Source organism: Dunckerocampus dactyliophorus, chromosome 11 (assembly GCF_027744805.1).
Source record: "Dunckerocampus dactyliophorus isolate RoL2022-P2 chromosome 11, RoL_Ddac_1.1, whole genome shotgun sequence".
In the NCBI taxonomy this organism is placed as follows: domain Eukaryota; kingdom Metazoa; phylum Chordata; class Actinopteri; order Syngnathiformes; family Syngnathidae; genus Dunckerocampus; species Dunckerocampus dactyliophorus.
Genome location: NC_072829.1, coordinates 8,413,519 through 8,440,436, shown reverse-complemented (window position 1 = coordinate 8,440,436; position 26,918 = coordinate 8,413,519). Strand labels below are relative to the sequence as shown.

Below are 26,918 nucleotides of genomic sequence, written 5' to 3'. Positions count from 1 at the left end.
AAATAAGTCTCAGAGGTCCCACAATAGTGTATTGGGAGTGTGTCTTCCGAAGTCTAGCCTTAATACTGGGATTTAGACAGTTTTAGACAGAAACACGCTGTTTTGTGTGTATGCAGCTTGAATGCAAATGAGTTGCATTTGTCCAACAGTGAAGAAGAAGCACAAAAAGCATTATTGTGTATTTTATCCACTTTTTACATATACGCTGTAACTCTACATGTGTCCAATGTAAAAGATGCCATATATCACATACAATAATGTAACATTCAGGAATGAGATAGGAGGACATAGCTATGCGAGCTACAGTGCTAACATTACACTCACATTTTAACAGCAGCATCATGCCAGGTTAGCCTATTTGCTGAAGAAAAACTAAATGATCAAACTTACAGCTCCCACATCTGTAGCGGAATAACAGATAGTTGTCAGAGCTCCAGGACTTATTTTAAGTCTGTTTTTTTTGGGGTGGGGGGGCTCATGTATGTAGAGGAGTATCTACAGTCCATGAGGAAGGAGCTTTTAAGCACTTCATCGCTCACAAGTGGAGCGAACTGGTCAGGGATTCACATTTGGTGCTCTAAGGACACATCCATCCATCTTCTACGCCGCTTCTCCTCATTAGGGTTGCGGGGGTATGCTGGAGCCTATCCCAGCTGACTTCGGGTGACAGGCGGGGTACACCCTGGACTGGTCGCCAGCCAATGGCAGGGCACATATAGACAAACAACCATTCACACTCACATTCATACCTATGGACAATTTAGAGTCACCAATTAACCTAACATGCATGTTTTTGGAATGTGGGAGGAAACCGGAGTACCCGGAGAAAACCCACGCACGCACGGGGAGAACATGCAAATTCCACACAGAGATGCTCAGCGGAGATTCAAATCCAGATCTTCCCGATCTCCTGACTGTGTGGATTGTGTGCTAACCACTCAGCCACCGTGCGGCTCTAAGGACACATTTTACTGTTAAAACATCAATAAAAAGTCACTTTTGCATAATCAAGAACCTTAAAATGTCATTAAAGTGTAAAAAAACACAGCTAACAGTAAAAACAAACAAAAAAGACTTACCGATGTTGATGGCTGTCTCCTGCTTGTCCCCGGTAAGGATCCAGATCTTGATGTCGGCCTTCATCAGAGTCTCTATGGTTTCGGGCACCTTATCTTGGAGCTTGTCCTCGATGGCAGTGGCCCCGAGCAACTGCAGGTTCTACAAAAAAAACGAGACACAAATGAAAGTTGCAAGCAGCGTTGAACGGGCACCTCGCACCCCCACGCAACTCGGGGTTCATGTGAGTCGGACGGCACGCGGACACAGGACTCGACGACAGTATCCCTAGTTTGAAAATAACAGCGGTGTCTCCCGCAGAATTTAATTATGCATATTATGTATCCAGTAGGGGGCGCTATCTGAGTTGATGTATACACACAGTCTCGACTGGTGGGGTGACCTAACCCACCATAAAAAAATTGGAGCCAATTTGACTTTATAATTGACGTTATAATTTTCGACCAGGAGGGGTGCCACTGGTGCCAGGGTGGCCATGTGGTCACGTCCTGTTCCATGCCCCAACCCACCATAAAAGATTTCGGGACGATCGGACCATGTAGAAGTTAGTTAGAGCACTTATACATTTCAATTATTGTATACAATTAATGTAGAAGTCTGACCTTGTGGAGTTATTTGAGTTTCGTGTTGCTCGGGGAGTCTCAGAGGCTCCGCCCACATTCTATTGCATACGTCAAATTGGTTTGCAATATATAATCGCCCATATGACCAGTATCCGTGATTTTCATGTGGCCTCATTTGCTTGAAGTGGTTTGTCGAAACACAACCCCTGGTTTTCTCCCCAAAATCGCCGCCGCAGACCAAAATGGCCGACTTCCTGTTTGTTTTGGAATATGGGTTCTTGAGATTTTTTTAGGCAGCCAGTAATGATTGACATCTCCACCAAATTTTGTGATGATCCATGAAACTTGTGGTGGGGGTTAATTTTTTTTTTTTAATTTAAAGGGGGTGCTACTGTGTGAATTTTGGGAGTTTATGTTTGGGACCACTGAAATATATAAAAAAAAAAAAAACACACAAAAAATATTAGTGGAAAGGAAATTTGCAGAATAATAATAATAATAATAATAACAATAATAATAATAATAATAATAATAATAATAATAATAATAATAATAATAATAAACATAGCAGTCTCAATAGGGCCTTTGCACTGCTTGGTGCTCGGGCCCTAATAAATAAGTCAACTAGACCTGATCAGTTCTCACAGTCGTTTAGGACTCCTTTGTTCCATCTTGTTAGATGTATTATCTTGGGGGTTATTGGTAGACAAGAAGATCACATGGATCAGGATTTCAGCCCCCAGTCAGGGTGGGACCATGCAGACACTAAGTCAAGTCAGGCCACGACATAAAACATGTGAGTGATGAATCGGTGTCTTATCGGTGCATCAAGTTAGCCAGCCCATATGGAGAGTCTTTACCAATCCAAATTGTTTATACAATGACTGGATCAAGGGTCAGCAATATAAGGAAGATGTGGCATTCTTGGTACGCTGTAGCCTAACCAATGGTACGCATGGTTTAACCCATAACCTTGATTACGTTTACACTGTTTGGTATTTAACAGGATTGTGCTGAGACTACATTTACTGAATCACTCCATTCCTCAATTGTTTTGTGCCATGGTATGAAGACACCACGTTTTGCTGCAAAATATGGACTTTTTGAATGAATTGGTTAGTGAATCATAATGCCTTTGTTTGATACATTGATACATACAAAATGAACTACAATACAAATACAAGGCAGAAGGACCATTATAATTGGGAATGTACTGTAGTACTGTATTCTACATTGGCCACTAGGTGTTGGTGTTTGGTGAGACTAGGGTCTGACGTGATCGCCAGAAATGGCATTTATTGCAATTTAAAATGATCTCACAACAGGTACAATAATAATAACTTAATAATCACAATAATAACACCAGCTACTATTGGGGCCATAACCCACGACAAGCTAAAACTCAACTCTGAACCTCTGACATCACTTCCTGTGCCCCACACATCGGCCCCCCCGCCACTAAGGTCCCCTAGGGAACACATTTGCTGTGAAACACACACGAGGAGGAGGTTTTTTTTATGTCTTAAATGGCGTATTTACTCTTATTAGGTCTACTATATATATATATATATATATATATATAATACGAGTGTAAAGCCATTTAAAGCCTCCACTATATAGCCACTACAGGAAGCACGCTGTCCAGAAAAGAACAAGGAACTGCCAACATGTGAGTCTGTTATCTTATTTATGCCTAATATGTCTTATTTTCTCTGATTATATCTACTATATCGGGTAATATAAATATAAAGGTGACTATAAAAGGTGTTATGTCATGCATAGAGGGCTGTAATAATGTTAAAAAAAAACATATTTAAAAGATCCAAAACAGGTTTTCTATGCCATAACTACAAAAATATTCCATGTATTAACAATGAAACCTACTCCACGGAAATACACCTTTCATGTTCGAATCTGGAACCAATTAACCGTGATAAACGAGAGACGACTGTAATTGTAATAAAGCAAATAAATACATACAAACAACATTATGAATAACACAAAATGAATGAATAAATGATATCAGACACTGTGGTTTCTCAGCATTCTTCTTATTCCAGGTACCTTGCAAACGGCATATGCTTGTACTGTTTCTTAAACTGGCACATATTGGTACATTCTTAGAGTTCCTTGCTCACTCACTTCCATAATTGTATTCCACTTATTGATATTCAAAAAATTTTTGGTGCTGTGCGAGCATACAGATGTTTTAAATTTTACTTTTCCTTGAGGTCGCATTTCTCCTCTTCTGTTGAAAAAACAAATGTTATGTATTATGTGACCAGTCTATGCACCAAAATGTCATTTTAAATGTCTAAAGAGATTAATTGGTACTTGAATGAAGATAATTCAACTAGAAATAAACACTTGGAACTTAATGCCATAAGAAGTTGAGTGTTGATGTGGGAATGTGCTCCTACAGTGCTCGATAGTGACTCAAAGGCGCCCCCCTGTGGCTTTTTCACGTACTGTATGGCAGTCTATGGCCTACTGTGGTTTATATACACTCACTGGCAACCCAGGACCACACTCTTGCCCACTAAGCAGTGCATGTTGCATTTTCCCCCCTGGAAAACGTTCATGTTTATTCTGTGATAGACGACTCCCATTTGTGTGAGTGGGGGAGGTCGTGGAGAAATGTGCCAAGTGGGTGATTTACGACCGTGGCTTGCTGTGTTTGACTAGTGCTTCCACTGGACCCACCACACACAGAACTACCTGTGGGCACAGCTTCTCATCTCACACTTCTTTTTCCAGATATTTGAGCGTGATTACATTGGCCACACTGGTGAGTCAGGTGGCTTTTATCTGGCGTGGACGTAGAAAGCTTCCAAACATACGCTCTTGTGCAGTGGAATTAACTCATAGCTTGTTAAAGCTTGCAATTAATCAAGTTCAAGCAGGGAATGGTACATTGTGTGTATTTGTACAAGAAGGTGTCCTGTGCGGCTGACCTTCTCGATAAGTTCATAGCTCTCCTCCAGCTTGAGGGCTCGGTTCTGTAGGGAGGTACAGGCTCGATGGTGCAGCTCCTGCCACTGCTGATAGGACGACTCGCTGATGTCCGCCACGGCAAAGCAAAGCGTGCGTAGCCCTGGATGACAATAATAACGACATGCTGAGCATGAACACTACTCAGACACCTGACGCCATTTCTGAATGAATGAGTGTACTAAATTAGTTTGTTTTTTTTACACCAAGTACCACCTAAAATGTTTTGCTTTGCAAGTACCACCGCTTTTGCAACTTCCGCTTGCAATCATAGCCACAGTTTACCTTCAAACATGCGGCTGGTACTGGTACAGATAATTGGCTTGTGGTGTAGTTACATGAATATTTCAGCCTACAGCATATTTTAGTATTTGGTGCTAGACTATTATAGGAAAAATAATAATTTACTGAGTGGGTAAATAATTATTACAAGCAGATTGTAGACTAACTGTTTGCATTGATGTCTATTAATTGAATCATTGTGTTTTAAAATAAGTACAGTATAGACATAACTGTTTAATCAATTACCTGTAGTCTAATAACTGACCATGATTTGTTGGAGATGAAATTCTCCACAACCTCCTTAAGGTCAAAGTACCACGTTGGAAAATGAATTAAGCCAATTTCACCTCCCCCTTGCGTGCTCTTTAATCTCCAGTTATGAGAAGGAAGAAAGACTCTCACAACAAATTAGACTGTTTTCCAAATGTATTGAAGAATAAGTCAGACATAATCATTGAAAGATAAATCAGACATAGTCAGACAGGATAGTTTCCGCAGTCTACAGGTACCTGGACCCCGTTTCATTTCACCTGTACACATCTCCTGGCTGAAAATGAGAGGGTGCTCCCCGCCGATCGTCCCATAGTCATGTTTACCCTTGTTTGCTCAGACCATTGGCGCCAGTCGCTCCAAAGATAACTTTTTCCTGAATTCCTTGACGAAGTTTGTGACGCCAGATGATAGCCGGCTCCTTCGCTGACGATAAGACTTACTGTAGTTATTGACATAAACAAAACATTCTTTTCCTCGGCCTATGTCAAGGTAGTTTTGTCTATATTCTGGCTGTTTAACCTTTGACACACTTAAACAGATTTTACTCTGCTAATTATTTAATAAAGAATTATTTCTATCAACTACTTGTAATCATTCATTAAGTTATTAGACTAATTGATTAAACAGTTATATCTACACTGTACTTATTTTAAAACGCTCAACAATAATTCAATCAATCGACATCAAGCAAACAGTTATTCTAAAATCTACTTGTAATAATTATTTACCCACTCAGTAAATTATTTTTTTCCTACACTATAAACTAGTAAATAATAAGCCAATTTATTACATTACAAGTCTTCTATTATTGTATTGTGTTAAGACACGCCTCTCTGCTATGACGACAGACGGAGTTCCCCACTGTGCTTCGAAACACAGTGGAGCGTCCCCAGACAGTCACATAGAGTCTGACGCTGTTTTATAACTTCATTCTGACCTGAACACTTTAAGAGCAGTACAATTCCAACACCATATAATGTATATATTGGAGATGAGCTGGATACTTGTCTAGTTATGGATCATGCATTTTTGCCGAGTACAAGCACAAAACACGTACAGCTCGTCATTATCCGTAATCGTGATGACTGAAAAGCCACATTATGTAGTCACTCTTCACGGTCTGTGATTGGCCGGTCACAAACAGCGACCGCCCCTCCCAAGACATAAACACAAATGCACGGCAACATAACATCTCAGCTATCAGCAGTAACACTAAACATATTGAAACAGCATGCTAACAATATAATGAATTGGTGGCAATGCTGACTAGGCTAACCTAGCTCAGCGGTTATTGACTAGCTCGGCAGGTGGATGCTGCCACACAATACAATATCACAGTGCAAATAGCGTCTAGCATTGAACGAATGCGAAATAACCAGGTTACTCACGTTTATAAACGCACACTGTTAGTTGAACGTCAAAAACAAGGTCCGTGTTACGACAACAAATCTCAACGCTCCGCGGCTGCCCTGGTGCATTCATGTGCCATCTCGCGTCGTAATCGAGAGCTACATTTAATCCCATGTTAACTTAAACGGAACAAAAGAGAATGGGCACTACTAAAACAGCCTTTTGTACAATTTTTAAAGAGTTTATATATATATATATATATATATTGTCATTTCCAGTTTACATGTAAACGTGTTTTAAACAAGAATAGGAACCCAAAAAACATTAGGTGCAGTTTGCAGGTAAGCGGTACTATTTGAGCAATCTTTACAACAGGCTGGCGAGCGACTCATGTCGTCCTTAGGGGCCACCTGGTGCCCTAGTATGTTTCTCCAACTCACACGTCTTTAGGTCGTTACACTTCTTCATTGCCATTACAAGAATGCAAGATGCGTTCAGGGGCACTCCGAACGTCACAAAAACGTCTTTATAATGCATGCATGTGTGTGTGTGTGTGTGTGTGTGTGTATCTGTCTATTCTTATCATCACTCTAGTGAGGATGAAGCGGCATAGAAAACGAATGGATGGATGAATGCATAACAATAATAACACTAACAGCAATACAGTAATAATAACATTAATGATAATGGCCCTGATTAACAGTAGACATGTAATAAAATTAAATAACGAGGAAAATATAATAAATAAATAATACATAATAATTTAAATAAATATGAAATACAAGTTAAATAAAAAATAATCACTAAATATTGGATAAGTGGAATGCTGAACCGAGATAAAATCCAATAAACCGCTTTTACAGTTCTACTTAATTGTAAAATGTTGATCAGATCTGAACCAATTAAAATATTTTTGGTAGAGATGCTGTTGTATTTAATATCAAGCTGGTTCACATAACGGTAAATATATATTACATGCGATGTTATGCAGTATTTAGTCTGTGGTACTTCTAGTGACGTCGTACCAGTAATTGCCACTGGGGGGCAGTATTAGCACAGAGCCTTAAAATGTAGCGCTGTCTGCGCCTTTGATATTTAGGTGAAGACATTAAAGGGATTTAAAGTTCGACTATCCTGACGGTGATGATAAATAAAACAAAGAGATTGTATGTTACTGTACGCCACAAGGGGGCAACGTTGATTCACTCACCCTCGGTGGCAAACTGCTCCAGATGCTTCAACGTGATCTCTTTGTACCGAGAACTGTCTGCCAGTCTGTCATAAATCACTGTGTCCTGGGGAAAAAAACCCACGCACGCACGCACACAAATACACGCGGCGCGCACACACACACAGATGCATTAACAACTGACACCCAGATAACTCATTTATTCTCAAACAACCACATGTTGTCTTTCAAGAACTGAACAGCCATGCATCTCTGTTGTTTTTGTGTTTCTAGAAGGCTCCCTGACAAGAGCAAGTAAGGAAATGAGTTTTCTGGCGGGCGGGTGTTGCTATGGTGACAGACACTCACGGCTCCTTTGCAGTAGAGGCGGATCTTTCCGGATGGTGTGCGCATGATGACTGACATTCTCTTCCTGGCACTGTGGAAGAGAGAGAGAGAGCAAGAGAAGGTGTTACATGGTGAGGTGTTACAGTTGACAAATTATCACGCACAGCTTGAGCATGCGGCGGCTAAAATTGGACAAGATGGAGGAAGGTAACACCTCACTGCAGGAAACCATCACAAACTGCTGAAAAAAAAACAAACTTCAGTATCAGTAAGGTTCTTGCTTTGACAACAATAATCCCTGAAAGTTAGATGACGGTGGGTTGAAAATTGTGAGCACCTGCGTTGTAAAAAAATAAATAAATAAAATAAAAAAGGGCTAAGCTACACATCCTAAAATAACACCTGAGACTCTGCTGTCAATTAGTCCGCTACGGACATGGGAGCTGTAAGTTTGATCGTTTTGTTTTCTTCAACAAACAGGCTAACACAGCATGATGTCGATGTTAAAATGTAAGTGTAATGTTAGCACTGTAGCGGACGTAGATATGCCAGTATTATAACATTTGTGTCCTCCCCCACCTTCTAATAATAGCAATATGTCAGGGTAATACTACTATTTAGGACTGAATAGAATTCAAAATAAGTAACATTCTAGTCTTTAAATACAGAAAAAGGACCACAAATGTAGGTGTACATTACAAAAGCAGCATGAAGTAGTACATTCTTATAATAGATTCTATTAGAAAAATAATGTGGAAGACAGGAAGTGAACAAACTAGGTAGGATAGGAAAGCAGGTTGGATTAAATAAGCCTGTCTTTTCAGACATGTAAGTGCAAACAAGATGTTCCTCAATTGAACTTTATTATGCATGTTTAGCCTTAGTCACCCTTTAGTCATCTACATAACATGCAAAATGTGCGCTGATGGCCTGTTTGGATAGCTACTGCACATGCTCAGTTGTGTGCACCAACATTAAATAAAATAACCCGTTTCTGCAGCCATACTGTACCTTGTAAACTCCAGCACATGAAGCAGCTCATACTTCTCCTCGTTCCCCAGCTAAAAGCATCACAAACAGAGTCAAATCACAACAAATACAAACAATTATTCGATTTTAGCAGCTGCCTGCACAGAGCTGATGTTGGACGAACAACAAGGTGGGATTCAATTAACTTCTCTAATTAAATGAACAACGAGGTACAAGGCCGAATGATTAAGCAGAGCAGAGCTAAGCTGTGGTCTTAATGAAGCTGGAGTGTCTTCTGGAGATGCAATGTTCTGAAAGACGGGAACTGGCTATGACCTCTCCGTCTCCGAGTGCGACCATCAGGTTAGCCAATTACGGGAGCAACAGGATGGATAACCTACACTACACACACACTAGTCACACACTGCAACACTCAAGCTATCACCAAACAGAAGATGGTTTGTTTCTTTAGCAGGATCACGGAAATAAGTGCTGGGTTCTATTTTAAAATGGTACATCTACTTTTTCTATTTTTCCATATTTGAGGATATGGGATCAAAAGAATGTGATGAAAGAGAACTTGCGTCTTTGTCAGGGGAGAGCATTGAGTAGCATGTTGGGTAGTTCACCAAAGAATCTAGGATTTTTATAAGTGTTCTATTCAAACACGACGCCTGTATTTAAAGACAAATGAGCACACTGAGTGGAGAGGTGCTTTGTAGATAAAGTGCAATTTAAATGTTGGCAGTGCTCTCAGCAACTTTGCCATTAAATGAACAGTTTTGCAATGTTCTCAGCTCATGTTCTGGTAGTTGTTGAAAGAAGTTGAATACGTTAATAAATAAATAAGTCATAAAAAATTGCTATTTGTCCTTAAAAAAAAAAAAAGACCCAGCAGCGGCACGGCGAAGCGGCACGGCACAGCGGCGGCAGTCCGCCCTCCCATGCAGCGCACCACCACAGCTTCGAAAAATCCAAGGGCAAACCGTGTAACTCCATTCACTTCATAAATCATAAATTTATTTATAAATCATAAATTTGCTAAATATTGCAATAATATTAACTCATTCAATACCAAAGACGTAGTTATACGTTTTTATAAACCCAAACGGCCGATCCCAAGGTTAGGTTTTTTTGCACGAGAGGCTGATGACGCAACTCTCCACGAATGCATTTCGCTTCAGAGCCAATTTTAAGCCATAAAAGCGGACACTAGGTGACAGAAGTGCATTTGACAAGAGGTTGGCAGAGATCGTGTGGACAGAAGAATCACACATGGCAGGAAAAAGGAAGTGGGAGAGCGTGGAGGAGTGTCATGTGCAGAAGAACGCACACACATAGTTCCGTTCCAAATGTGAAAATTGTAAATAGTTCATGGTGTTATATTTGCAATAAATTATTTTGGAGTAAAAAAAAAAAAAAAAAAAAAAACAACTTTTGTGTTGTTTATGTTGTGGTATCGTTGATATTTGAGCTGTCACAAAAGCAAAAGATATTTGTGTCAAAGTGAACATTCTATTGCTGATTACTAAAGAATAGAAAAGGGTAGAAACAACCTTTTTTTCTTATAAAAGACAGGAGTCTAATCTTTCTTTTGGTAGGTTCCATGTTTATACAGTATAGCCATAGCCGTAGAACACAATATTCACAAAATGGTCTAAAATCGCCGGTACTGAAGGGGTTGTCTTTTGAAAGATGGCTGGGATTAAAAGAGCTAATACAGGTGCTGCTCAATAAACTAGAATATGACCAAAACGTTGATTTATTTCAGTAATTTCATTCAAAAAGTGAAGCTTGTATATTATATACATTCATTACACACAGACTGATATATTTCAAATGATTATTCCTTTTAAATTTGATGATTATAACTGGAAAATTAATGAAAATCCCAAATTCAGTATCGCAAAAAATTAGAATATTACTTATGAACATTTAAAAAAAAAAGGATTTTAGAAATGTTGGCCAACTGAAAAGTATGAACAAGAAAAGTATGAACATGTACAGCACTCAATACTTGGTCGCAGCTCCTTTTGGCTGAATTACTGCAGGAATACGGCGTGGCATGGAGTCCGTCAGTCTGTGGCATTCCTCAGGTCCTCCTTCAGGTCTTCTGCATTGTTGGATCTGACGTATCGCATTTATCGACCTTGGACCTCAGAAAACACAGTGGACCAAGACCAGCGGATGACATGGCACCACAAACCATCACATCACTTTGGAAATCAAGGTCTACCGAGTCTTGTGGGGGCACTAGGATCTCATCTCTGCTATTTGCAGACGATGTGGTCCTGATGGCCTCATCGGGCTGTGACCTGCAGCGTTTACTGGGACGGTTTGCATCTGAGTGTGAAGCTTCTGGGATGAGACTCAGCACCTCCAAATCCGAGGCCATGGTTCTCAGTCGGAAAAGGGTGGATTGCTCCCTCCGGGTTGGGAATGAGGTCCTGCCCCAGGTGGAGGAGTTCAAGTATCTCGGGGTCTTGTTCACGAGTGAAGGAAGGTTGGAGCGTGAGGTCGATAGGCGGATCGGCGCAGCGTCTGCAGTAATGCGGTCGCTGTACCGGACCGTCGTGGTGAAGAGAGAGCTGAGCCGGAAGGCAAAGCTCTCAATTTACCGATCGATCTATGTTCCCACCCTCACCTATGGTCATGAGCTTTGGGTCATGACCGAAAGAACGAGATCGCGGATACAAGCGGTTTTCTTCGTAGGGTAGCGGGACTCACCCTAAGAGACAGGGTGAGGAGCTCGGTTATCCGAGAGGAGCTCAGAGTAGAGCCGCTGCTCCTTCACATCGAGAGGAGCCAGCTGAGGTGGCTCGGGCATCTAGTCCGGATACCTCCCGGACGCCTCCCTGGTGAGGTGTTTCGGGCATGCCCAGCCGGGAGAAGGCCCCGGGGAAGACCTAGGACACGCTGGAGGGATTATGTCTCACAGCTGGCTTGGGAACGCCTCGGTGTCCTCCCGGTGGAGCTGGAGGAGGTGGTCGGGGACCGGGAAGTCTGGGCTTCCCTACTGAGACTGCTGCCCCCGCGACCCGGACCCGGATAAGCGGAGGAAAATGGAATGGAATGGAATGGAATGGAATGGAAATATATCAGAGTGTGTGTAATAAATGTATATAATATACAAGACTCACTTTTTGAATGAACTTACTGAAATAAATCAACTTTTTGGTCTTATTGAGCAGCACTTGTATATGGAAGATATTTAGATAGTAAAACCAGTTGCACCGTATGGGAGGATGCTGAGGTATTATTGATGTGCCAGTCCGAGGCACCTAACTCCATTCACTTTCCATCAGTCCTGTGTGCCATGGATTTTGCAATATTTATAAGACATCTTGTTATTTTTTTTATATTAATATATTCATACACCACACTTTGCAGTCAATTAACTTGGTTAACTATGGTAGCCGTTTAGGCAGCAAATTAGTCGAACCTGAATTACATGCATCCTCTGCTAAGCAGGAAATGAAACTCACCATTTCCACAATGACGCTGTCTGGGGTTCTACCAGAAAAAACAAATCCCAGGTTCCGTGCAGCTCTCACCAGAGCGCCTTCATCTTAAAAGATAAAACAGAGAGAATATCTCAATGTTACAGACAAAAACCCATGACATGTTTTGTAATAACAAGCGCAGCGTTTACAGGCCAGGTATCTTGGAGGATGCTGCAGGGTGAGAAAAAGCTATCTGTTGTTTTCCTTTTGTTGTTGTTGTTTTTTTTTTTTACAGTTCACTTAACAAGCTCATCCCCCATTTTGCTTTGAAACCCCAAAGCGCTGCGCGAGCAGGATTGTTGTCTGCAATCAGGCACAAAATAAGCAGAATGTTACATTAAGCACCTATTAAAAGGCAATTTTCTTTGTTTATAAAAAGATATTTGTCACAGTTATGACATATAAACATTTGTGTATGATGTTGCATTTACATGTGACTATTATATACAGTTACAGTCTAGTTGCGTGTTTCTAGACAAGTCAACGCAAGTTGCAACAATTCTTATTCTTTTTTTGGAACGAGGGCCCACTCAGTGTTTACATTTGGAGCAGCAAGCAAATGCCTCAAGGGATGGTGGCATTTTGCAATTCCATTAAGACTGTCCCTTTATTTTATTTATTTATTTATTTATTACATAATTTACATAATGCTGCTGCTTGCGGCACCAATCATGTTTAAACGCAGTAGTAGGAACAAGAAAAATTCTGAATGTTTCGCTAACCATAACAACAATGACAGTAATAACTCAGATAATAATTCTGATAATGATAATAGCAATAATAATTCTCACTATATCATCATTTTTATTATCATTATCATTAGTAGTAGTAGTAGTAGTAGTAGTATATTTTTTTAAATAACACTGATAAAAAAAAATCTAATAAAATGTGGCACCATCATTCCTATATTATACAGGGTGATTCGAAAAGAATGTGCCAAAATCAGCACGCAATATTTGAAAAAGTAAAAACAATAGAAAACTCCAGCTTGGACACACGTGTTGTACACACCATCAAGTTTTTATTTCATGTTTTACAAGTGCTCAATGTGGCCACCACCGGCAGCACGGACAACATCAAGCCAATATGAGAATTCCAACATGTTGAAAAAGTCACAGTGTGAACAGCGTGTCACTCTGCGCTTGGCCTTCCGGATCCCCGGACCTCGTTGTGTGTGACTTTTTCTTGTGGGGTAGTTTATGTTCCACGACTTCCAGTAAATATCGATGACATGAAAGATCGAATAACAGCTGCAATCAACACGGGGAGCGCGTCATCCTGATGCACATTTGGGAAGAATTCTCATATCGGCTTGATGTTGTCCGTGCTGCCGGTAGTGGCAACATTGAGTACTTGTAAAATTGAATCACCCTGTACAATATATACTAGTTGTATATATATATATATATATATATATACAGTATATATATATATATATATATATATATATATATATATATATATACTGTATATACATAAACTTTTTTTGTACATAATTTATGGACTGCTGCTTAATAATAATGAAAATAATCATTATAATAAAAACTAATTCTCACTCTTATTATGATCATCATCTGTATGATCATTCTGTCATAATTAGTAGTAGTAGTACTACTACTACAGGGTGTATAAAAAAAAAAGTAGACTCTCCACAAACTAGCCACGAAAGTTACAATTGAATATTTTCATGACATTTCTTTATTTGCATATGTTGGTATGGACATTATCCTTTGGTCCATACCAACATGTATTGCATAATTGCATGCATGACTGAACACAGGCCCGTGGGCAAAAAAAAAAAAAAAAAAAAGAGTTAAATGAGAATAAAAATGAGAATTTTTGTTCTTCTACGCTGCGACACCCAGATTAACCCTTTGTTTGATGCTGTTTGCACTGGGGTAATGGATGTAAGTTTGTGTCAACTTAGTCCTCAACATAACCTCCTTTCTTTAGATGCACAGTTGCGCTCTCCTCCGCATGTCCTGCACTGCTCGCCTGATCATTCCCGTCCCTTCGGAGGATGTTAGCTCTGATTCACCGTTCACTGTCGTCGAGGTCGTGTGGTGGTGTCACATATGCTTTTGATTTGAGATGGCACCACAGAAAAAAGTCCAGCGGTGTCAATCAGGTGACCTCGGGGGCCATTCCACTGGGCGGTCCAAAGCAATAACATGGTCACCAAAAAGCTCTGTCGGCTGATCAGTTACAGTTCTCCTCCGGTGTGGTGGAGCGCCATCTTGGGCCCACCAAGCATGTGCCAACCAACCATTTCATTGAAGACGAAAACACGGCTTTCCTCTGAGAAAACGAACGAGGTGCTCATTCAGCATTCGGAGATAATAGTCACCGTTGATGTTGTTGCGGAAAAAGTACGGTCCAACAATTAAACCATTTCCGATAAAACAAATTTAGTCGGAATAATCTGGGTATCGCAGCGTAAAAGAACAAAAATTCTCATTTTGCATCACAGTTTGTGACTTTGCCTTAAATTTTAACCCTTTAATTTTTTGGAGGATTTTTTTTTTTTGCCCACAAGAAAACGGGCCTGTGTTCAGGCATGCATTGAATTATGCAATGAATTTTGGTATGGACCGAAGGATGATGTCCATACCACATATGAAAATAAAGAAATGTCATGAAATTGTAACTAGTGGCTACTTTTTGGAGAGTCTACTTTTTTTAAATACACCCTGTAGTAGTAGTAGCAGCAGCAGCAGCAGCAGTAGTAGTAATGTTTATCATAATAATAGTTTTGTTTTAACATTTTTTTTTAAAATGTGGCAACATTATTAATTACTAAATTTATCCTATATTATATGTTTTCTTATTTAATTTTATTTAATTTTATTTCCATACTCATTTATGTACTGCTGCTAAGGGCAATGCAACAACAAGCTAAATGCGGCCTGCTTGTCTTAACAATAATAACAACGACAGTAACAATAATATCAATAACGATTTACACATTATATAAAATATTATTTTTCAATCAAATTCATATAATAATAATAATAACAACAATAATAATAATACATAACTATTATTATTCTAACTATTATTATTATTATGATTATTGTTAACAATACGGTAATAACAATTCAGCTTTCTCCCCCTCGTTTCTTCTGAAATACTGTCAAATCTCACACACAGGTGCACATAAGTGGACATTTTTCTATGTAATGACACAAATGGGTGCGATGAGGAAGGCACGGTGTACCTGGAGATGCCGCCTGGTAGGTGATTGTTCCATCGTTGCGTTCGGGGACTGCGGTGTGGCAGATGGCCATCATGGTCATGAACTCCAGGATGACAGCAGCTGTCGGCTACAAGAAGAGGAAAAGGCACTGCAACTGTGAATTTATGTATGTATTTATAACGTACATAAAAACATTATGATGCTTGCAATTAAGACAGAAAGGACACAGACCGAAAGTTTTCAGAGGCAAGAAATCCTCACAGAGGAAGAATCCATCCTTCCTGTGCACCTTGTGAACTTGTGTGTGGTTTTGCATTTCTACTTATAACCTTTCAGACAACATCAGCAACACATTGTTCGCCGCAAATCAATATTTCATACCAGAGAGGAGACATGTACTGTAGCTAAAGGTCTCACGGGTGCTTTAAAAATCCTCACTTGTCTGATACGGGATAGTGTCTGTCACTGAAGCGCCTCCTAATGATAACTAATGAGGTTTGAGGATAATTACTTCATCATTTGAAAGTGAGAAAAACATTCACTCATGCATCTGCACATGCACAATATCTTTTATGACCCCGTAACACGAAGCACGAATCAGCACAAATCAAGCAGAACCAGCTGGAATGAGAAAGTTTCAAAATTTGCGCCGCATGCGGGAGACGTTTTGAAATTCATAAGCTTAGCTCCTTTTTTCCTTGGCGGCATGACGTGATGTGAATAAGGCGACGCTTCATGGTCATGTTTCAGTGGCAGCTGGCTGTGTTTTTTTTTTTTTATATATGAACAGAATGTTTGGAATGCTGTTGGAAGATTTAGAATGCAGTCAGAGGGCAGCTAGTATAGCTTTCGAATGATTGTCGATATTTTTCCAATTCTAATCCACCTTGAAAGTTTTTATCATGGCAAGCCATGGCAAGGCATGGCAAGTTTATTTATAGAGCATAATTCATACACAAGTTAATTCAAAGTGCTTTACAGGAAAGAAGGGTAAAATCACTTAAGAAAATCACTCCATAAAAACATCAAATCAAAATGAAGAGTGCAGATAAACTACTTTCAGTTGTCACATGCACAGCTGAAGAGAGGTGTTTTCAGCCTGTATTTGAACATTGCCAAAGTTGAGGATTGTCGCACATCTTCTAGAAGGCTGTTCCAGATTTTGGCAGTATTAAACTGAAACGCATCCTCACCGTGTTTAGCCCAGATTCCGGGCATCCACACAAGATCACTCCCTGTGCTTCTCAGAGCCCGAGATGTTTTATGTGGCTCACACATGTCTGAGATGTACTTTGGCACAAGACCATGAAAAGACTTGTACACAAGCAGAGCTGTTTTAAAGTCTATTCTCTGATCGACAGGAAGCCAGTGCAGAGGCCTGAGGACTGGACTAATATGGTCATATTTCCCGGTTCTAGTCAGGGCTCAAGCAGCAGCATTCTGGATGTACTGCAGCTGTTTTACAGCTGGTTTAGAGAACCCGGTGAGAAGGCCGTTACAGTAGTCCAGCCTGCTGGAGACAAAGGAATGGATTAGTCTCTCATGCTCAAAACATTACGGCAAGCTACAAGAATGGGCCCTAATATTTGGAAAGCATTCCAAATGCAGTCACAATTTTTAGAATGCACTTCAAATATCCAGGAATGAACCAGGAATTTTCATTCCGACAGTGTTCTGGCTCATTCCAACTCTAGTGTGACTAGAGTCTTAAAACTTTACAGTGCATGGCAATGCTTGAATTTTAAGTTAAAGATGCAAACCTTGTCTAAAAAAACACAAAGGGTGAAAACTTCTTTGTCAAGATGTTTACAGAGTCCTGCAAAAATTCTGTAATATGCTTGCCAGGCCAATGGGCGGCGATGTCCCTTTAAAAAGAAGCACTATGCTCATGCCTCTCAGACAAAACAGCTGAGTGCACACAAGAGTGGTGTAGTAAATGTACATTTTGCAGTCCACCATTGTTGTTTTGGTTGTGACGTACTTGCATGTGCACTACATTGAACACTGAGAACGCAAGGACACATATTCTGATTTCATCAACTAGACCTTTCAGTGTTTTTAAACGAAACAATAATGCGCTAGTTAAAAAAATGCTTAAGATCAATTCAATTCATTATTTTAAAGATATTCTCAGGATGGAAGACGTCGCTCAGAATGTGCTGAACTCCTGCTTCCATGCCAATGGTGTCCTACTTTAGACAGTAAACTAGTTGTGACTGAATCAACAGTGCCTCTGCTGGTTGCAGCCAAGAAGTGCACCTCATTGTGACTCAATCACTTGAAGATGCAGTAGTAACCAGCATTCTATTCCACACAAATCAATAGAATCCTTAATTACAAACTACTAAATTGTGTAAACAAATGGCCAAAACACCACAGCTGTATCCATTTTTTACATTTACAAAAATGAAAAGACTTCTCTGTTACCGAGAATCTCCAAGGAACCTGTGTTGTCCTTCCCAAACAAAAGGGTGTGTGTGTACAAGCTCGCCATTATTAAATCTGCTTGTCTGGTCGTCCATGGCAACCCTGCTCTCTGACAAAATGAATAAAGGCGAATCAAAGGGTCTCTTGAAAATGAAAGTACACACTTTCTATTAAGATCCAGGTGGCCATGAAAGGCCCTCTGCCGCCACCCACCCCCTCCCTCTGTGTCCTCTGAGTATGCTAATCTCGTTTGGGGTGGACAGGTATCCTCTGAAGGACGAGGAGCCTTTTGAGTGGTGAGAAGATGTATGAAGGTTAAAGCCTCCAGCCAGGTTAGCATGGCTGGTAATTGTGAAGTTAAGGGGCGTATTATGCAAATGAGGTCTTGACAGGTTCAAGTCCAAAGAGCCGAAGAAGCGGTCTTGTTGGCGAGAGAATACTGCATGGTCAGCAATAGACCATGACCCTTGACCTCCACTGACTCCTGGGTCATCGCCCTCTGTCACAGCAACAGTGACAGATGCCCACTTTGGACGTGGCCAGTGTGGTAAAAGCTGGCGGGACGAGGGAAAAAGTGTCAACCCTCAACTGCATTTTGATCACAGTATGTCTTGTCAAGGAACAACACTATAGAAACTCAACTTGGGTATACAAATACAGTGGACGCCCCTACAATGTAAATAATCCGTTCCAAGAACCTTTATGTTATAGGGATTTTATGTTATACGAAGCGTAAAATACATGTAAATAGCCTAATCCGTTCCAAGATCTTCCCAAACTCACACCTTTGGGCCTTCAAAATATTCAAAGTCCACCAAATATGGTGGGAAAATATAAGAAAACAGCATAAACATAGTAGAGTAACATTCCAATATAAAATAAGGTAATAAATAAGATTACTGTAAATGAATAAAACTGAAAAACAAAAACAATCCTACCGTTCACGAGATGTCTTGATCAGGAGCGCAAGTGGAGGCAGGAAGGAGGAGGAGGACTAGCCTGAGTCGAAACGCGACTCAAAGAGTAAGGTAAATAAGGTATAATGGTCGATGGGGAACGGCCGTATAGTCTAGCAACATCACTTAATTTCATACCACGTCATGCTTCTGGATCATTTCCTGCTATGTTTCAATCGACAACTTTTCCCTTTTTTTCTTCTCACTTACACTTGGTTTAGGGTCCATGACTCCGGTAATTTTAACACAAAGAAAAATAAACAAATTAAAAAGAGATTTCAATGTGTGCGAACTCGTTTAAGGGCGACTACGATGAGGAACTGAGCAGCATGTCTCTCACATACAAACTGGACGCGCTGGATTAGTCAGCCAATGAGATGAGAGCGTAGGCGGTGCCCCGATAATCAGCTAAGGAGAGCGTGAAGCCAGAAGGCGTCACCAAGTGTACTCTGTTAGTCTCTCTGTCGCTTGCAGGGACTTGACGCTTTACGTTATATGGAATTCCTTACGTAATACGATGCAAAAACCTTACATAAATTCTTTACGTTCAGTGGAATTTACGTAAAAGGAGGTTTACGTTATGCAAGGTACTACTGTAGACTAGTCAGTGTACAGCTTGTATCATAGTCTCCATTTCTTATCCACAGAATAGTCAACACACAGCAAATGTGGGGCGTCCTCAAGCAGGAAGGAAGACGGAGGAGTGCAAGGTATCTAACGTCCACCAGCGCCACCAGTGATGTCATCATGGAGGATTGGAAGAGGATGCCAGTAACAACCTCCGGTGAATACCATGCCCAAGAGGATTAAGGCAGTGCTGGATAACAAGAGTACTCACACTAAATATTCACAACAAGGACACCATTTGGACATGTTCGCTGTGAGGTGTGCTCACTTGTGTTGCTGGTACGCTGTCTCATTTTCAGTGAATCTACACCACTATACAAGCTGTACACTGACTACCCTAAAGCATATTCAAGTTTATTTTTTGTTGTATTGCCCCTTGAGAAGATACAAAAAATGCTAAAATGTCTGATACTGTATGATTTTAATGGTGTCTAAATACCAGCACTACATTAACACACACACGGCACTCACTCTCCTCGCTAGCCTTCCCCACCGTGTGGCCGTCCCTTTCAGTACACGACAAACACATGCCAAGTCTTTTTCCCCTCTTCCCCCTCGATAAAACAAACCAAAGGTGCACACTTGGGAGTATTTTATCTTCTATTGCATATATATCACACCTATACACACGCATACACGTCACTTCCTCGGTCGCTCCGTTGCCCCGGTCCAAACCGCATCAACGCTTCCGGGGTGTTTAAATAAGGAGGTTTCGAGCATCACGTTGGTCACATGATGTGACTCATTTCATAAGTTTCTCAAATGCCTCAAAAGGACTTTATTATCGTTTGTTTTGATTTATTATTTATGTTGGGAGTATATTTAGCCCATTATGCCAATTATTTTGTTAAATAAATGTTTTTTTATTTATTAATATTAAAGAAAGGGTTGATGCCCAATAGGAGGGGCTTAGGGAGTTTAAGAGGGGCGCATTTTCAGGCAGGTAGGGGAGTCTAGGTGGAGTTACACAGCAGGTAACGTGGTTGATTACTTTTTTTTGGACGAGTTAACCATGAGTGACTGCAGTACTCATTGTTTAAGTATTTTTTTCTGGCTCATCTGTAAATATATATACTTTTTTTTCTACTTTTTACATTCTGGCTCTTTTTCCACTGTCAATATTTTGCATTGTTCTACATTTGGGATCGTGGCACTAAATACCACCTGAGCACTCACCCCTGACTTGGCGTGAGTCTGACTAGATCCCACCACAGTCTGTCTCTGAGGTGAAAGGAGGCACAAATGTATGTGGCTGTCATGATCACAGATTTGAACTCTACCAACAAAAAATGCATTATTTGTGTTCTTTCAGTACCACATTGAATTTGCACAAGGAAATGACGTCGGATTCTCTAGCATACTTAGCATGCTGGTAATCAGCAGGGTTCACGTTGCCATGGACACAGGTCACATTTTATAGCTCATTAGCATGCTCGCTTTGGATAATTAGTATTAAGCGAAAAGCTGGCTCCAATGAGGGGATACATACTTTAGATACTGGACTGTGTTACTATGGATGTTCGCAGTAAATGGAAGAAAAAATGATCTACTATTTGCAGTCAAGAATTCTGGGTCCCATGAAAAAAATCAAGTTGACCCCTCCTTTATTAATTACCTATTTTTGGGCCCTATTTTTGGATCATGATTGGTATCGGAATCAGCAACATAAATCCCTGATCGGAGCATCACTAGTTGAAACCAATGTGACTCATGTAGGAAGCAATCCAAGTGGAAGCAGGAAAGAGTCAAATAATACAGTGTCTAATGTTAAGATACCGCATCCACCCAGAGCAACAATGAAATTAATTAGGAGCAGGATTATTGTAAGACATGCAAACAGTGGTTGCTTGTGACGGGCAATTACGGTAGTGCAGCGCCTTGCTCCAAAATAGGATTATTACTGTCTTTTTGCATACAATACACCTGAACCATCATGTACACACCACGCACAACCCCTGACTTTACTTACATGATTACTTTGGAGGTTTTCCAGCAAGCTTGGGTCAACAAATCCGGACTCCTCCGACGAGTGCGTGCTGTGCCTAAAAAAGACCACACACCCAAGTCAAAACCAAAAGAAGGCGCTAGAATAACATACAGTAACCACTACAATAATGGAAAGAAGAACCTACAGCAACAAGTGTAGGAATCATTTGTTACTGGATGTACAGTACAAGGTAAAAATGTCCATCACTGTTTTCCAAAGTCAAAGCTGATGTGTATGAATACCTTGTTTTGCTAAAAAACACAAAGATAATCGGCCTTTCATGGATGACTTAAAGAAATAAGAAAATATTCTCGTTATTTGACAGGCTGGAATCAGAGGAAATTCACATTATTAAATGACAAAACGATTATTTGAATACCAAAATAGCGCAAATTATTATATTATAAATGGGCTGATCTTACAATTACTTGTAAGATTGTCAGATTTAGGGGGTAAATTGGGGTAAATTAACAGTTACTGAAAAATGACAAGTGACTATTTTTAATCATATATTTAAAATGTAACATCATATGATTTGACAATACTACACACCATTACACTACACTTCTAGTAAGTCGCGCTAGTCCAGCGGTGGGCAACCTGCGGCCTCCATGCTGCAGGCACCCTTCGCTGCGGTGATTTTTTTTTTTTTTTTTTTAACACCGAAGTAGGTGACGTGCATTTTCGAAAAGAATTTGAAATATCCGACTCACAACAAGTCAGTGAATGCATCTAGACGGTGTTCTGACTGCTGATTGGATGAGAAAGGGAGGGGGAGGTAGGCTAGTGTAAGCACTAGCGTGGGAGAGAAAAAAAAGTCTGAAGTAAGTTACTGCGTAGGAACGAGAGCATAGCAATATACAGTAGTTTTATATAAAGAAGCGCGCTGTAGCTATGTGCTCGGAGCCCGTGACACGCTAATCGCCCAGGTGGTGACTCCAGGAGAGGCAGGTAGTGTGCCGTGGGAGTTGACTGTGCACTCACCGCTCAGAACAATATGTTCTTTCACTTTTTACATCTTCAAATACCAGAAAAATCTCCCAGAGAGGTCAGGAAAAGTCCCTACATTTGTCGCTAGTCACTTTTGAGAAAATAAATCACCAAGAGGGTTGAGATTTAGCGAGAAAATGGCCAAGCTAGCAACACTGAGATGGTAAGGAGGGGGAAGTCATTCACAGATGGAGAATACATGAAAGAATCGTTCATAAAAACGTCAGAGCATCTATTCGCTAATTAAAAAATAAACAGGAAATGATTCAGACAGTGAAAGAATGTCCGTCTTTGCAAAGACAGTCAAGGACAGGACCAACAGAATGGTTGATGACGATTCAGCGCCAGCGTAACGGTATTGAGCAAACAACACTAATGTGTGAACTCTGATGGACTTTTTTATGTTAAAGTTGGCGACATTTTGTTTTAATTTCACACAAATATGAGAACCGCCCCAGAGTTACGTGTTGAAATAATTTCAGAGTAGGCCTACACATATGGGCGCACTTCTGTTTGTTGAATTTTGTGGTTACAACAGGTAACATTCAAAAAAAGATACAAATTTTTACAAGTTTAAAAGTCGTGTAACGTTTTGCAGCTCCAGACTATTTTTTTTTTCCTGGAAGAGGAGGCAAAATGGCTCTTTTGATGGTAAAAGTTGACAACCTCTGCTGTAGTAAAAAAAAAAAAACAAAACAACAACAAAAAAAAAAACAATATTTATAATTATATATAATAATGATAATAATAATAATAATACATATTTCTTTTATAAAAATAATTATAGTAAAAATACAATAAGTATATTATTACGATTAAATGTGACAAATGTAAATGGTTGTGTAATACAAAAAATATTGACCTATTCATATGTAAATATTTCAAAAAGTGAAAAATATTAATTATTATTGAATGATACACTATTTGCATTTGTGAACTATGAATATTTATATAATTTCTCTTCATTTTTTCAAAAATGACAAGCAACATTTCATTTTAAACAAGTTTTTTTTTAAATCCTGATTTAATAACATCATATTATTACTGTTATATTTACATTGAGTTACATTGTATTTGTATGAAGATGTTACAACATCATTGTTATACTAATTATAATTTTAAAAATATATTTAAACAAAAAAATAAATATTCAGCCAATTTATTCAAAACAACATTGTGCAATATTTTGAACTAAAATAAATAAAATGTAGAATTATGTCGAATTTATCTTAAATGTAAAAAACAAATAAATAAATATTTTGTTTTACTGCATTTGATGAGCAGTAGCACACATGCGCATCTCCTACTTTAAATAGAGTACATCAAACAAAGAGATCAGGACCACACAGCAAGTTTCAGACTCGTCTGACCTGTCGAGCTGCGTGCGATTAGTACTGGTATTAGTAAGCAAAAGTGCAGTGTAAATAACACAGTGCAAAAGCAGCTCTCATCCTCAAGGCAGACAGCAGAAACAACTTTCATACACTTTTCCTCTACATACCAAAGATGCAGTTGGACATTTTGGTGTGATACAATTGTGAAGGAAAACCAAAATAATATTTTTGCTGTAACATTTCTCACAAGAGAAAGGCTTCTTGAGACGTCATCTGTACTTCTGCGAAGAAGGTGTCGGACGTTTCGCTCCTCATCCGAAGAGCTTTGTCAGCGAACTAATAAGTGCTGGTAGCCTAGGCCTTAAATACAGTAAGAGTGGGTAGAATTGGTGTGCCAACACCCTCCTTCTATTGGTTCCTTACACTAAGCCTGGGCGGAGTAGTGGTATAATCCTCTCCTGCTATTAACACCTCCGATAAAAGGGAAGTGTCGCTCCCTGAGTTGGGTATGAACGACTCTGATACTGGCTCGTTAGCATCTATTGTTCTGGCTCGGCCCTGGCTTCACCTCATTTGCAAGACTAAGAGCTGTGGGTTTTGGTCTCAGTAACCTGCTGAACACAGGGTCCAAATTAAACCTCAAACCACCATTCCGATTCAATGATGGGTTCTGTTGTTTGACAAAAATAGCTTCCTTTACTCCTCTTTCAAACCATCTGTTTTCTTTGGCCAAAATCTTTACCTCGCTGTCCTGAAAAGAGTGATTGGTATCTTTAAGGTGTAGATGTACTGCTGATTGAGGACCACTAGAATTGTCCCTGCGATGTTGATAAAGCCTTTTTTGGAGCATTTGCTTAGTTTCCCCAATGTAGTGCTCTTTGCATTCCTCATCTTTACAGTGGATGGAATAGACCACATTGCTCTGTTTCTGGTTTGGAGCCTTGTCTTTAGGATGCACTAATTTTTGTCTCAGGGTATTTACTGGTTTGAAATAGCTCTTAGCTCTTAGTCTTGCAAATGAGGTGAAGCCAGGGCCGAGCCAGAACAATAGATGCTAACGAGCCAGGATCAGAGTCGTTCATACCCAACTCAGGGAGCGACACTTCCCTTTTATCGGAGGTGTTAATAGCAGGAGAGGATTATACCACTACTCCGCCCAGGCTTAGTGTAAGGAACCAATAGGAGGAGGGTGTTTGCACACCAATTCCGCCCACTCTTACTGTATTTAAGGCCTAGGCTACCAGCACTTATTAGTTCGCTGACGAAGCTCTTCGGATGAGGAGCGAAACGTCCGACACCTTCTTCGCAGAAGTACAGATGACGTCTCAAGAAGCCTTTCCCTCGATGGACAACTCCTGTACAACTGAGAGCCTACACAGACACATTTCTCACAAGAATCACCCAGTCTCTTTTCAAAGCCAAACATAAATAAATGATCGGAAACAACATTAGTTTCCTACTAGCACCATAAATGTTTACCATTACAGGGAATAATTCATGAGAAGAACACGCTGATAACATCTTTAATGAATGGAGAGTCTCAATAACAACCTAGATGGCTAACGGAGGCTAATAAAAGAAATGATGTCTTTCATTATCTCTGCAACCCTAGCCTGTCTAGTGGGCCGTGCGCCGGCTGCCCGGGCGCTATCGATCCAGCCGTTCCATGACAAATGGCGTCCTATAGATCAGGCTGACAGCAGTTTTGTCCCTGGCACTGCAGGCTTGATAGAAACGTTACCACCGGTGACTGCCAGTGGCGGCCATAAGTCTTCTCAAGCCCTCAGAAGAGGCTGCTGAGAGGCCTGGCGGACGGGCCACTCCCATCTGCGGTACGTGCGGGAGGGTCGTGTCGACGCAGACGATGCAAATTAAACAGAGGAGCAGGAGTCAATATTGTGGAGATCATCTGGAGGTTACTTGGACGATTTATTGAAATACACTCGGGAGGCAAGCAGGGAATTATTAATTATTTCTCAACTGGAAACTGACCCTGAATGCTGAGAGATCAGGAGTTAAAAATAATCAAAGATGACTAGTTTGCTGGTTGATGCATCACAGCATATCATATCAATCCCCAAATACGATGCAAAGACGCCCTCTTTTGGATGTCCTTGCAGAAATAGTCCAATATGTCAGCCATTCTCAGAAAGTAACTCGCTTGTCCGCAAATGTCACTGCAGATATTCCAACAAAGTCTTGATGAGGCGGTGATGCTAGTCTGACCGCACACATAGCAAAGCTACTTCGCTCGGGGGGCTTACTCTACATTTACATGTGACATTAGCTTATGCTAATGCAGCAACAAGGGTTGAACATGCTGGGGTCATCATTACATTGTGCAGCTTATTTCACACAGAGAACCTCCACAACTGCTGCATCAGAGCCGTAACAGGACAGCCGGCGTTTAGCCACCATTGACGGGATATTCACGCAACTGTGTGCGCTTTCGCACGGCAACACAGCATCTTGCAATGCACACAAAATGTGCACACCCAGTGTGTTGCCTTTGCTATTATTTTTCCAACACAATCACCACATGGCGGCGCCATTATTAAACCCCCAACGTTTGATGCCCATACATTTCTCACACAGCTCAATGCATTGCTCTCTAAAACACCCACGGTAAGCGGAATCACTGCGAAATTTGGTCCACACCTTTAGCGAACTGACAAGCGGTGGTATTTAAAATTTGAGCAAGATTGGTTGAAAAACATGGCCACCATCAAGCAAAACGTCCTTGCAGGGGCACTCAACTAATTGCCCAGAAGCCTTTGATGATATATGCACTGGCTGCACGCTAGCATGTCTTCCAAAGCATTACATTAAAAGCTGTGTGAAAAAATGTACACGTCTGACAAAAATACTTGTCAGGCA

At 40.3% G+C, this 26,918-nt stretch overlaps 1 protein-coding gene across 3 annotated transcripts in view; it reads right to left on the bottom strand.

Annotated features, from left to right (window-relative positions):
• atp8a1 (ATPase phospholipid transporting 8A1) overlaps positions 1 to 26,918 on the bottom strand; it is a 176,896-nt gene that overhangs the window by 74,353 nt on the left and 75,625 nt on the right. For all 3 annotated transcript variants that reach the window (XR_008572804.1, XR_008572803.1, XM_054791080.1), the window contains 8 exons: positions 21,700 to 21,772; positions 15,742 to 15,847; positions 12,507 to 12,589; positions 9,064 to 9,113; positions 8,074 to 8,143; positions 7,747 to 7,831; positions 4,595 to 4,734; positions 1,080 to 1,218 (listed from right to left, as the gene is read on the bottom strand). Coding sequence is in view for 1 of the 3 variants with exons in the window: in XM_054791080.1 (XP_054647055.1) it covers positions 1,080 to 1,218; positions 4,595 to 4,734; positions 7,747 to 7,831; positions 8,074 to 8,143; positions 9,064 to 9,113; positions 12,507 to 12,589; positions 15,742 to 15,847; positions 21,700 to 21,772 (746 nt within the window). In the remaining 2 variants the exon portion in view is untranslated. The remainder of the gene's footprint in view (positions 1 to 1,079; positions 1,219 to 4,594; positions 4,735 to 7,746; positions 7,832 to 8,073; positions 8,144 to 9,063; positions 9,114 to 12,506; positions 12,590 to 15,741; positions 15,848 to 21,699; positions 21,773 to 26,918) is intronic.